Source organism: Pteropus alecto, unplaced genomic scaffold, assembly GCF_000325575.1.
Source record: "Pteropus alecto unplaced genomic scaffold, ASM32557v1 scaffold185, whole genome shotgun sequence".
In the NCBI taxonomy this organism is placed as follows: domain Eukaryota; kingdom Metazoa; phylum Chordata; class Mammalia; order Chiroptera; family Pteropodidae; genus Pteropus; species Pteropus alecto.
The window spans coordinates 5543801-5558015 of NW_006438088.1; the positions used below are offsets into that span (position 1 = coordinate 5543801).

Consider the following 14215-nt stretch of genomic DNA (forward strand, 5'->3'; position numbering starts at 1 on the left):
AAGATTCCAAACTGTCATCTTATTCCTTTTAGAGTGTGGACCTTGTGGTGCTCCTGAACATTAGGAAGTTTATCAAAATGGTATTTCGAATGTCCTGAAGAATGTCATTTAATTAAAAAAAAAAAAAGATTTCTATTCACTTAAAATTATATCCATCAGAGTACACTAGGGTTTGTATACGGATCAGAAGCGTGACAGTCCTTGAAGGAAGCCTTGTATTTCTGCACAAAGTGGGCCATTGGCAACTGTCTGTTAAATTGTTGAACTTATTGACATATATCATGAAAAAAAAATGACATTTCTTAACCAGTGTATTGGTATTTATTTTGAAATCCAAGGAGCTAAGGAATGAATCAAGGTGAATTATTCTGTCCTTGCATATAGCCTAAAAATTCTTCATGCCAAGAATGGTACCCCACAGGAAGAGGTTCCATGAGCAGCACCACCATTCAGCAAGACTTTCAAGGCTGAAACTTATCTGTGCATCCCTTTAAACTTCCTGTTGGACACCTCCCTGCCTACGTCCACTCAGGCAACAACACATGTTTATTGAGCACTTACCATGTGCTGGGTACTGTCCTACGTGCTTGGGATACATTTCTGAAAACAAACAAACCGAAATTCTACCTAATCTCTCTATTCAAGACCTTTTTCTTAAGAGTACCCACCCTGTGCCTGAAACTATGCTCAGTGCCAGAAACTTAGTGTGGGCATCTGTCCAACAGGAAAGCTGTTTGCAAATATGAAAAAATTAGAAAGTGGAAATTGTCCAGGTACCATTTATCTTACCTTGTAATGAATTAAAGATGGAGAAGAGGTACAGGAAAGGGACATATAAGGGTCCCCAGGCAAAGAAAGCAAATCCCCACGTCATGCCCAGCAGGAACGTCAGGCTGACCACGCTGCGTAGGTTCCTCAACACCTCCTCCCGCAGGGTCCGATTGCTCCTCTGGCCGTTCCTCCCACAGATCTGCACCATCACCACGATGAACATGGCAACGTTCAGGAAAAACATGACTCCAAAATACCCAGCACAGGTCACATAAAAAACAACTGGATCCTGAATCCAACAGCTTAAAGAAGAAGAAGAAACAAGGAAAAAAGAAATTTATTACCACGTCCTGTTTACCTGGCTCAGTTTGACTTCTGCAGCTTTCGCAGCTTGGCTTTTCTCAAATACTTTCAGAGAGTCACTTCATTTTCTTGAGCCTCAGTTTCTTTTTTGATGTTTTTCATGTTTTTTTTTTTATGTTTGTTTATTTTGGATAGCTACCATCTTAATATCTAGTTACTTAAGTCAACAGTTAAGAAGAAAACAAGGTGGCTACTTGAATTTTGACTTGGCATGAAAATCCTCCTGGTTGGTTCACCTGAAACCATGTCTCATCTCCTTTTCTGTTATGTGCTCCAGAGAACGGGAAATTTAAGTACTCATATTCTCAATTTCTTTTGTATGGAAGGGGTGATCACGAGGCCAGCGTTTGACAAAATGATATCAAAGCAAAGTCTGCTAAGGAATCTGGGGGAGAGCTATTTCTGATAGACTCATCTAGCATTTGTTATTTCTACTTCGAGCATGAAAGCTAGCTCTGGGGCTGAAGAAATCATCTTATATCCAATGAGATAAAGGCCAGTAGGGCTGCAGAGTGGCTGGCACTGACATTTTCAGCCATAAAATCAATGCCAGTTGTTGGCTACTTCCACGTTTCTTGTCATGTGAGAAGAGCCAATTCCTATTTATTTAAGACATGCATAATTGTGAGAAGAGCAAATTCCTATTTATTTAAGACATGCAGACGAAATCATTTTTATTAATGTAATTGGTCTAGTTGAGGCAAAACCTTATTATAAAACTGCGATATTCTTATAATGACACTTCTCATGCACAATTCAAAGGCTTACATTGATTACAATATTCTTATGAGATGAGGTAGGATATATTTTATATTCAAATGATATAAAGATCAGAAGACAGATGAAAGTAATTTAAAAACTAATATGTGTAAAGTATTCCATGAGTAAAGTTAACAAATACTACAATTTGCAGTCTTAATAATACTATGGAAATTCCCAGGTACCTTGAAAATTAAATGAATTATCGAAGGCAATTAAATTCGTCTCAAAATTTTAGTGTAAATGGCCATCATTTCGGGTTATGTTCCACACTGGAACATGACAGCCACAAAGCGAAAGTTACCTTGAATGTCTTTGAATCCTGGAACCTAACATGATTCCTGGCATATAGTACATGCTCAGTAAATGACGGTTGTTGATGGCATAGCAATTTATTAAATGTACTTTAAAGTTCTATAAGAGCTGACTAACATACTTTTAAAATCTCCTTATTTAGAACTTATGCACTAACTTTTACTTTTAATATATCTTATTACAAAGATTTCCCCAAATGACACTGCTTATCCTGGAAGCTAATATTTCTTTACATACGGACATCCCCTTAGGATCCTGAAATTCCTGACCTGGATCCTTTATTTTCCACTGTTTTTTTGTGGGGTCTTTTGAATGCTACTTTGGAAACATAAAAGAAGGGAAGGCCATGAGAGAATGGGACGGGATTGGATAAAAAAAGTGTTGCCCATTCATGAAATGTAAGCAGAAATGTGGCATTACAGTCAGGTGCAAGCTCTTCAGTCATTCAGTAATTCAATCAATCAATAAATATTCATCGAGTACTCAGTATGTGCTAACTAAAATATGAGAAAACTAACCGCCCAAAGTGAACAATATAAAAATCTTAGCCTCGATGATCTCACATTCTGGAGGGAATCTTCCAAATTATTCAAGACTCACTGATGTCTCCATTCTCTGCATTTCCACATAAAACTCATATTGCCAATGAACCATTCGGTGTCTGATATTGCTATTTAACTCTCTTAAATATGTGTGTGAATTTAAGAAGGTGTAAGGATTATGGAATATCCTCAAACAGAATGGGTTTTCTGGCCTAGAAGACAGTATCTTAGATTTCTTCTTTCCCCAGATGACAGAATACAACATGAACAGGGACAAGCAGCTTGAACAGTTAAGGACATTCAGCTGAATTAATCTGCAGTGTAGAAAAGATCTTGGTAAAGACCTGCAAACTCATTTCAAAATGCTAAAGTAAGAAGCACACTATTGGCATGGAAACCCATACTAAACATGAGAAAACAAAGAATATACACTCATCGCAAATAAATTCCCAACAAGTTTTTATTACTTACAATTCATTGCCTTGCTCTTTTCCATAGACCTCCTTTTGGTTTCTGCTTGCTAGAACGACTGACACAACCAAGGCAGGCAAACCTGTTATTAAAAAACCATGACAAAAACAACTTTTTTCTGAAGCATCTGGAACTGCTTTATAAGACTGATAACAGCAAGGAAAAAGAAAAAAAAACCAAAAAACAAAAAAACCACTCCATATCACAGAGTCAAATTTCTTAGAACTGGCAACTTGGTTAAAAACAATAAAATCCCCTCTTTTGTGTGGCACATCCAGCTCTTATTGGAAACGATTAAAACCTACTCTTTAATGGCAGCTATTTAAATATTCTGTTTGTTTACTGGTACCTACTAGAGAACCAGAACCTGATTTATACTGAATCCAGAACCAGCAAATGTGCTTTCATTAACGATGCCTGTTAGACAGTAAGAGAACTGCAGCTTATTTTACCTCTTTCTATAAAAGAAAAGTCTTTAGAAAAAGTAGGGGAGAAACAATGGTACTATAAAGTCTTTATAGTCTTCATTTCTCTCTCAAGACTAAATAAATAAAGTAATTCCATGCATATTTTGGTGAGGAAGCTATACCACCTTAGCCTTGAAAGATGCCTCCTAAAATGGTGATCATGGAAATGTCTCATACTTCTATACTCCTATTTGAAAAAGAGATTGTGAAAAAGCTCTAAAATGTCTTGTGCGCTATGAAACCCAGATAAAGAAACGAGCCCATTTAGAATATTCCAAACAAGCTAATACAACCCTCCATGTCTGGCTGAGGAATCACGTTAAGAAGTTCAAGGCAAGAATGCTGACAGTGTTTTGGGTGCACACACAAAAATAACATTCTCTCTCTGGTTTCCAGGACATGGGCATGTGTCTGGGAGTGAGCGTGGCTAGGACTTTGAGCTGGCCTTTACATTTTGAAACATAATAGAAATGCAGCACTGTCTGCCAGCTGCTTCTTCAGGCCTGGATGGGCTGGCTCTGGGCATAGGAAATTAGTTTGTGGTGACTCTGGACCTAGGGCTTTTTCCTTTACTCCTGAATTTAGTGAGGACTCTTGAACAGTTTTTAAAAGTCCTGTTTGAGGAAGACCCATAAGATACGTATATCAAATCTACATCATTTGCAAATTTGAAGTTTCTTTCAGCAGTGCTATTCTTTTGAAATACCATTTTCCTATGAGCACCTGGCAATTCCCATGACAGTGCAAATAAAGACAAAACCTTTTAGGAGGCTTACCCCAGCCAATGATGCAGAATTTCAGTATGTATCGGCGGATGTAAGTGTTAAATACTTTAACCAGAGCAATGTACATGTGAATTGCTTCTAGCCCCATCCAGGTAAAGGTCGCAAGAAGGAAGAAATGCAGCAGAACTGCGATGGCTGTGCAGAGCCCATCCACATGAAACGAGGTGACCCAGCCATCCAAGAGGAAGGTGAGATTCAGGAACAGCAGGGCTGTACTCAGGTTCATCAAGATTTTGGAAGGATAATCCCTTCGCAATTTTCTAAAAAAAATAAATAAATAAAAACCGGAAAGATATATGAGAACTAATATTGTAAACAAACCTTTAAAGCACAGGCAGTAAATTCATGTTTATACAGTCCGTAGCAGGTTAGGGGGCACTATCTTTATAACATGGTTCCACTAGGAGGAGGGCTAAAGATATTTATGAGTATTTTGCAAATAAAGATTTTTAAAAATATTAATTATATTTCCAAACAGTCTCCAATTGTTTATAAAATTTCCAATTGGTTTCAACAGCCTGACTTCTTTTAATCCAGAAAAATTCTACAGTTATAAAAATGATATTTTTGTTAAAAAATGATTTCCCTAAAATTATTCAAAGTTTATATTTAATGAGGTAAAAATCTTTTTTTTTTTAAATTTCCTGTTTCAGGACTAATTTTATAAGATTATGAAACAAATGTTTTCATCCTTTACCATATAAAAAGCACTCAATATAGTTTTTATTGACCTACATGTTAGATTCAAATGCATTTTATCAGTAGAAATACAGTGATTATAAGTTAAGAATGCTATAGCTAGAAAATTCATATTACATGATATATCTTACAAGAAACCTGAACATTAAAACTGAACCAACCTACATGATTCACAAAGGTCATAAAAGTTGTTAGAAGCTGAGGCGATATTCTTATTTGTGTTTTAGAACAGTTAGCACTGGGTTTAGCAGATAGAAAATACTTACTCAAAAGCAACATATGTCAGGAGAGTAACTGCTGAAAAAATAGCAGATATTCCACACCCAATATAGGTGATGAAGGTGAGAACTTTAGTGTTTCTTGCATCTATGTGTGAGGATGTTCTTTGAAGATCCTACACAAAACATGGGAAGCAGCTGTAAGAATCTCTTTTCATGAGAATGCTGTTTGTTTTATTGGAAAGTCTATTGCTAGCACTTAGAATCTCAGCTCAATCATTGCTGCTAAAAACAAGTATAAAACAGTATTGAAATTTTATTTTTTATCTTCTTGTGGATCACGCCATGAAACAAAATGTAGTACTATTGAGGGAGTTACATATTGCTTTTTATTCTTTACCTGGTTACCCAAGCTCTTTGCACAGCAGTATAACTTGAAGAGTAAAACCACTGGATTCCCCAATAGAAACTGGAGAGAAGGTTGTTGCCTTACATATTTATCAAGCCCATTCCTAACATTTGCAGGGTTGGCGGCACAAGTACAAATGGAGGCCATGGTGGTCCTCCACATGGCCAAGCCCTCAGGTGGGCCCTGAGTTCTTTGGCCAGTAGGCAGGCGCTCAGCCAGCAGATGGCCAGAGGCTGGTGCTTGCACTGTGGTTGCTGGGTTCTGAGCATGGTGCTGAGGTTGCGAAGTGTTGTCATTCCAAAGCTTGGTATAAATGGGGTGGGGTGGACTTTATCTATTTTTAGAAGTTTTTTTAGAGGTTTGGGGTCATAGATTTTTGGTTCCTATAGATGTTAAAGGGCACCATTCAAAGTGTTAGGGGTGGTTGTGGAATGGAAAGAAGTAAACGCTTTCTAGAATATTAATAAGAGGCATTAACTTTACTATACTGAGGCAGATTTGCAAAGTCTGGGCCTGGTAGAAAAAAATTTTTTCTCCCTTAATTGAGGAATTGGGACAGGATAAATCATGAGTTAAAACCAACCACTCAATCCTGGTTGGAGGGGAAAGGCCCCTTCATTATGCAGATGTTCGTAATGGAGCCTTCCTGGAGAAGGGACATATTCCAACAAGAATATCTGGTTAAAACTTTTAGGTCTTAAATTATTTTTTAAAATGTCCATTTTGTAAGTTTTTCATTCTATTTTCATTAATAGTCACCAAAATGTCAATAAAATCTGGTACTCACATAAAAGCCTCCTACAGTAAGTGGTGTTTGTATGTGCATGTCTGTGTGTGAATGAAGAGATGGGACTTAGTTCCAGGTTTGGCTGATGCAGTTAGGAGCAGGGACGGTACCTCCATGACACCAAGAAACACACGGTGATAGAATTAGGCAGGTGCACGGGCTCAGGGTCAAGGGCAACTTTCCCTAACTTCTCCCTGGAATCCCTCAGAACACTGGGAAGACATGGGACTCTCATGGCACATGGGTTGGGGTTTGAGTCAATGCCACTTGACTCACAGATAAGTTACCTCAACCAACATTTTCGTTAGTCCAAGATTTCATTAGGCCTGAGAAATGGTCTTGCTGAAACTCCAAGTGATTTGTCATTACCGTTTAAAAACTGGCTCCAACTAGGTTAGGCAGTTGACTTGCAAGCCATAATTAAAGCCACGACTTAAAATGTGAATTAAATAAAATAATGCTGTTCACTGATACACATTTACACACAATTCTCATGTTGTTTTGTACTTTTAGAGAATGAAGGATATTAAAAAAATATATTAATTCCTCTGAGGTAGCCAACATGACAATGTACTAATGTTAAAAATACAAAAATCAGTCTTACTACAAAGAAATGTAGCAGGGATATTAAATTCTTCATACATTTGTGTATTAGAAGATACAATTATGGGTCTAAAGTACATTTTTTAGACTTCTCACATGGTGCATGTGTCACAGGGCAATGTAGATTCTGGGACTATCTCATACAAGTGAATATAAAGTTTGTAAATCAAGAAAGACTTAATAAAGTTTTAGTGGTCTGGAAAAGCTGAAAGGATATGGGCACATTGCCAGAAGATAAATTCTGGAAAAGTTTTCGTCCAGCTGTTTATAATCCCACAAAAGCAGCCAGCATGGAAAACGGAGAGATAGCACTAAAAATTTTTTTAAAAAAAGTGTATATGTCCAAATACATGTAAAACTAGTTATTTAATCAGATGGCAACAGAAAAAGTAATATATATTTACAAACTCATATACTTAAACAGTATATGAAGAAACTGACCATTCAAAGTAATGGGAAGCCAAACTTTTGTTACATATAAATCATTTCTGAATAGTGCATGTGTTACTCTTATCCATTTAACTGATAGTAGACTTACAACACACAGAATCATGCTCAAGCATACACATACACACTCAAACACGGCTAAAATAGTTAAATCCATTAAGCGAAAGGTTATATACCTGAGTGAATAATCATGCAAAATAAGTGTTTTCTGAAAAAGAGCATGAAAGAAAACTGAGAAATTTTTCTTTTAATCGCTTAGCGAAAACATGCCACAGTTTAATTGTTTCCATTCTCTAGCGGTAAAGAAAAAAATATTTATATTTTGAGAAAGCTAAAAAGCTACTTTCTATGACTGTCGTCTTTTTAAATGGCCTGTTCTTCTTCCGCAGAGCATTTATGTATTGGACTATCAGGAAAATTACAACTTTGTTGGGTCGCCATAGGACAATGGCCATTTACATAGGCCAAATAGATTCATGAGCCAAATACTACATTCCACAGTTTTCACTGCTTCCTCCCAGTCCCACAGGAAGTGGGTGTAAGATTTAAGAAAAGGGATAAACATAACCTGATGTCTCTGATTTGAATTCGAATAGTTTTATTGCCTGAGCACACATTACTCGCATTTCCCACTAAAAAAGCAAAATATGGTTTGATCCTTTTATGGAAACTATATAGAAACAATGGCTCTGCTATGATCTGAAGTGGGGCACTGGGCACCAGCAAAGTGTCTGCAAAAGCACAAGTGTATCAGGTATAAGGTAAAGCTATGAATCTCTGGGTGAATTCAAGTAAGTCATTGGATGTAGTGAAATGCTTAAAAATTTGGTGGGATGAAAAAAATATGTCAATGCAATCTAATTTTTGTTTAGAACCATGGAAAGGCTGGCTAATGAGATTAAAACAAGGCCATTGGAAAGAAGGAAGGAAAGAATGATATGAAGGCCTAATAGTGAAAGAAATGTCACACCCATCATCCCTCTTGCAGGCTTAAAGACTCCATGTGACCCTTGTCACTGGTCTGTCCTATCAGGCTGTGATCTCCAGAAGGAGGATAGCGGTTATTTTGGGTCACAGCTTGCTCACCTAGCACAGTGCCTGGTACAAAGTAACATTCAAATATATTGAGTGATAAAATATTACAAGAAAGAACATTTTTGATCAAACTTTTCACAGTTCCCTTCCATGTTAGTAAAACCCAACATTTTCTTCCTCTTTAACTTTTCTCTCTTACCCTCCCTCTCTCTGTCTCCCTGACTCTGTTTCTCTCTTAATTTAATGGTCTCCTGGTCAGTTTTTGGTTTCTAAGATTATTTATCATCACGGTTAATGCTATGGAAAAAAAGTAGAGTTCTTTTCTATAATTACTTTTGCACGTTTTTATATATAATCTCTGCTAATTATATTCTTCATTAAGAATCAAGATTCAGGGCACAGACGAAAATTATCTGGAAATAATTCCCCAAATACATAAGCTAAAAAAGGCTGACTCACACATAAAAGTATGCCTTCCAAAATTCTATCATTTCAAAATGAGTTTAGAAATCCTCCCCTACCATCAGAACTCCAAAGTGTGTGAGATGGTAGCACAGGCAGACCGTCTCGCTTGCGTCCGAATCTCTTTGTGCAACACATCCTGATGTGTTCCAAAATCCAGAACCTTCTGCGGGAGGAAGTCAACAAACAGTATGAAAATAACAGCAGGTCATTCCTTCTCTATAGTGGATGACATCTTCGTTAGAGAAATACGCCTCAATCTCTTCTGCCTTATAGTTTATCTGTAAAACTGCCAATAATTAGAATACTTTAGATCCCTGGAATCACAGAATGTTAGTGCTGGGTGGGCAGCTAGAGATTATCTAGTAGGTGATTTTCAGCTGTGATCCATTGAAGTGTCTCAGGGGTTCTGCAAAAGTTTGGTTCAAGTTTAATTTTTAATAAATTATAAAATAACCCCCCATAAAAAGAATATCTCTTTTTGAATGCATTATATACTAATGAAGTCTCTGGAGATCAACACATTTTTTCCCCTTGGGTGAGTATATTTTTGTGAAGACATGAGAACAAAGAAAGTCTCTCTTGGAATATGCTATTATGTGCACAGCAGTCACACATGGTGACAACTTATGATAAATGCCTTTAATATCCCTGTTCTGACTTTTATGGTATGGTGTGGAGCAACTCATATATTTAAAGCATATTTTAAGACTGAAAGGTAATATTTTAAACTATGTATCTAGTAAATCAGGAACGTCTCAAAACTATGTAACTGAAAACTGAACAACAACAACAAAAATCTTTCCAGCTGTGATAAAGAGTATCACAAAGAGGCTTGGATATCTTCAGACTACATTTCGACCAAGAAGCGTTATCCTGCACTGGCACTGATTTTATTTGTTGATGATTATCCTATTGGGGAATCAATCCCAAGGGAAGGTGACCCTTAGGAGAGGCTCTGAAGAGATTTTCGTACATTATACCTTGTGATCAACCTCTTAATTCTGCCTTTCTCTCTTGATTGTCAAATGTCATTTTAGAGGCAATTCATTTCTTTCAAGTAATATATATCCATTATAACCATCCTTGTATCTACAGTCCTTCAGTGTGCTTCATCCCATAATCTGAAATCTGCAAGCTGGATTTTTAATTATATGCTTAGTGAATATCAAATAATATCCTCCAAAGTGACCCAGAAGAACGAGATCAAATGTACACTGACATTAATCTAAAATGGCAATAAAAATGCATACTCTATTTAATAAATAACTGAAATCAAAGAGGTTGTTTGATTTTAAAAAAAAAGTCTGGCCTGCCTATTTCCTCTTGCAACAAATAAAAAGTTACAGCAACTTTTTTTTTTAGAATTTACTTCCTAAGCTCCTCAAACTAAAATTTGCAGCTCAGTTGCCATCATCTTTATATTGTGGCTCACTCTGGTCTAGGGTAGAATTAAGGGAAAACATTTAAAATTGCACAATGTTTAAAAATGTACAATGTTTAAAATTCCGTTGTTATTAAGACAGCCAATATTTTAAAACGTACCGTTATTGTTCAGATCCCAGAAGGCACAGATGGGATGAGGCACTGCCTATATTAACATAAGAATAAACATGTGAAATTGCATTTGGAATAAATAGAAAATCATATGATTTGAATAGGAGAAAAGAGTAATATGCTAAGGTTTTCAAAAAGAAGTAGGTCTGCATTAGTCATGCCAACATGACTGAAGAATGGCAGGCAGTCTAGGGAGGTCTCCTCTCACAAAGAGCTGGAGTGAAAACTAACTATAACCTCATGAGGAACTGTGTTACCCATTTATCTAAAGGTTATCATATATGTCCCATCGCAAAATGCTATAGCATTTAAGAAAGCTCTTTATACTATAATCCTACTTCATCTTTAAAATTCTCCTTTATGTCTAGGTATAAGCCCAAAAGAATTGAAAGAAAGGACTCAAATAGATATTTGCATATCCATGTTCACAGCAGCATTATTCACAATAGCCAAAAGGTAGAAGCAATCAAAGTGTCCATCGATGGATGGATGGACAAACAGAACGTGGGATATATGTATTATGCAATGGAATATTATCCAGCCTCAAGAAGAGGAGAAGTTCTGATACATGCTATAATATGGATGACTCTTGAAAATGTTATGTGAAGTGAAATGAGCCAGTCACGAAAGGACAAATACTGTATGATTCCACTTAAATGAAGTACCTAGAGTAGTTAAATTCAAAGAGACAGAGAGTAGAATGCCAGGGACTGGAGGAGGGGGAGATGGGGAGTCATCGTTCAATGGGAACACAGCTCCAGTTGAGGAATATGAAACTGTTCTGGAGATGGACGTGGTGATGGCTGCAGAACAATGTGTATTACTTGATGTGACTGAACCGGGCCCTTAAAAATAGTTAAAATAGTAAACTGTGTTATGTATATTTTATCACAATAAAAAAAAAATTATGTATGGATGAAGGACCTGAAACAAAGGAGTTCCAAGGGTAAAACATGGAGGTCAGAGGGTTCCGTGACAAAGCAGAGCTAGTTCTCAGATGACTTAACTTTCAAGCCTTAGTCCTTATCAAGCAGCTCACTTCCCGCCTGCCTTCCTGCCTGCCTAATAAACAGTGGAATCGTGACTGGGATCCTCTATAAAAAGGAGAAAAATCTGTGCCTGGGTCACCTGGAACAATACAAACCCCCGTATAATTTTTATCAAATAAACAAATGAGAGCAAGGGTAATTAAGCAATCAAAAATGAACATGTGCCAAGATCTCAGACAACTGCTAACCTCTCAAAAAATAAGTCGACCTGTTTGCCTTCTGCTTTCCCAGTAGCAATGATCTCCGATGTTAAAACAAAACAAAAAACTTTTCATGGCAGGATTATACAACTGCATCTGCACCTAATTTATCTCAAGTAATATATGTCATTTCTTAGAAATAGTGGCCTTTTTCTTCACTCCCATTCTCCTGATTATTGAATTCCGAATAAGACTAATTTTCTCTGGTTGTCACCATTTACCATGGCATTACAGTACTACCTGACGAGCTGTTGTCCTCTTTTGGGAAAACTGTCCCCCTTAGAAAAAGTGCCAGTTTCTTCTTTTCATGGGGAAAAAATGATCCCATGTTGCTCTGAAATACTCTGCCTCTGCTCCACTGCTATTTGTAGGATTTTCTTACCTGGTTTCTTGTATGTTTGATTTTAATTCGAACTGGATCCCTCAGATCTTGGATAGTTATGTTTCCAATACTGCAGGCCATCACATAACTCACTAAGGTGCCTTTCTTGGTTTCTGCATCCTTTGAAAACATGTGTATTAGTCAGAAGTACACACTTTTATTTTATTTTGCTGCTCCAAAATAAGCAAACTGTCAGCACTTTTTACACTTAAGATCTTCAATTATAGAACATCCTGTTTATAAGCTCAAATTGCTGGCTTTCCTGAAACAGCTTTTCTATTTCCCTTATTATAATAAATACATTGAGAGGACATTATGAGCCAATGCAGCAAGGCAATGTTCATAAAACTTCATTCTTGATTGCTGTGACTGATGCCAGCCAGTTAACATCTGAAACAATGCAAACCCATAAATAATATAAACTCATAAAAAGCTGTGAAACAATTAGATCACTTCCCTACTCTAGAAAATAGATGAAGTTGTTTTCCTTTAGAGAAGTATGAAGAAAATATGGTGTGAAAAATCAAAAATAATTCATCTTTCACATCTTGCCAACAGCCTGATGTGTTTACTAATTTAAACTAACTGTAACTCTACTGGATTAAAGCCCCATGCGGAACTTTTACCATCCCTGATTGTATACTTGCTGGCATCTGTAGCTTCCACTTCAGAGAGAGGGTTGTCAAGAAACCAAATTAGTGAATCTGTGTACAAAATGACTGGGACCAATGGACTGTCTCTCCAGTGAGACAGCCTTTCTTCTGGCCCTTGTGTTTCTTGTCAAACCTCCTGAATTTCTTTATTGCAGCTTATAAACTTAGTTGTTTCAGAATAATTGCAGGATTTTTAAATGCCAAACCAATCTCGGCATCTGGAATATAGCTTTTTATTACTTTGGTGTGGTCACTCTCAATAAAGTCAGTTATGGCTTGGGGATATTCAGTCTTTTCTTTAAAAAAAAAAAAAAACCAACTCATACTTTGTTCACTATGTGAGGGGAGAACCACAGAACCCTTAAATTTGTTTCTCCCTGCTATAAATTTACTTTAAAAACCAAACATATGTTTCCTAATAACAACATTGATTGGGAAATGCCAGAAGAGAAGGAAAAGATGGTGTGATGAAGATAAGACTCAAAATAAAACAATGACAAATTCTTGCAACTCTAAGAGTTGTTGCAAACCCCTCCCACTGGGCTCAATCTCTCCTTTAAATAGACCCTCTGCCCCACCATCTGTCTCTCCATTCACATTTTGTGACACCCATGGCATTTTTTGTATTGTTTTTAAAGGTGACAGGACTGTAAGCCTCAAATACTTTTGACAAATGCAGTTTTGTATGTCCATGGCTATTAAATCTTCAGAGTAATAACATGTAATTATATTCTTAATCTACTCAAAAATTTTATATAGCTCGCTCTTAATACATTTGTCGATGAAACTTTAAAGTTTTGGAATTAATTACTGTAAATGATTCCACAGTATTCCCTTTACCACCTGTGGCTGACTTTGCCATTCCTCCACACGTGGCATACAGGGCAGATCCATTAGAAACCCGTAGTCTATTTCCTTGAGACTTGCCACTTTCTCTTACATACATCTCATTGTTTAATATACACTGGTATCTTCAATTTAGTAGTTAACTTTTTTTTTTAAATGGCTGAATAAAACTGCTCTAGACTGGGTTGTACTTTCAAAGGCAACCAGAGGTCACCGGCGTTTGCTGGCAGTGGATTTCCTAGTATCTAGAAATGATGCCAATAAAAATGATAATATGTGCTGAGCACAATGCCACCCTACTCTGGGAATGTGTGAAGGCCAAAGGTCATTTGAAATACTAATGGGAAAACTGATTAAAGCCAAGAATGCTGCTCATTTTTTAAACAGTCTTTCCT

The 14215-nt window shown here is 36.8% G+C and overlaps 1 protein-coding gene across 1 annotated transcript in view; it reads right to left on the reverse strand.

Moving 5' to 3' along the window:
• ADGRG6 (adhesion G protein-coupled receptor G6) overlaps positions 1-14215 on the reverse strand; it is a 129508-nt gene that overhangs the window by 20416 nt on the left and 94877 nt on the right. Inside the window, exons 15-21 of the mRNA XM_006915419.3 lie at positions 12322-12441; positions 10679-10724; positions 9193-9299; positions 5439-5566; positions 4465-4733; positions 3222-3303; positions 790-1073 (exon numbers count right to left, since the gene is read on the reverse strand). Of these exons, the coding sequence (XP_006915481.1) occupies positions 790-1073; positions 3222-3303; positions 4465-4733; positions 5439-5566; positions 9193-9299; positions 10679-10724; positions 12322-12441 (1036 nt within the window). The remainder of the gene's footprint in view (positions 1-789; positions 1074-3221; positions 3304-4464; positions 4734-5438; positions 5567-9192; positions 9300-10678; positions 10725-12321; positions 12442-14215) is intronic.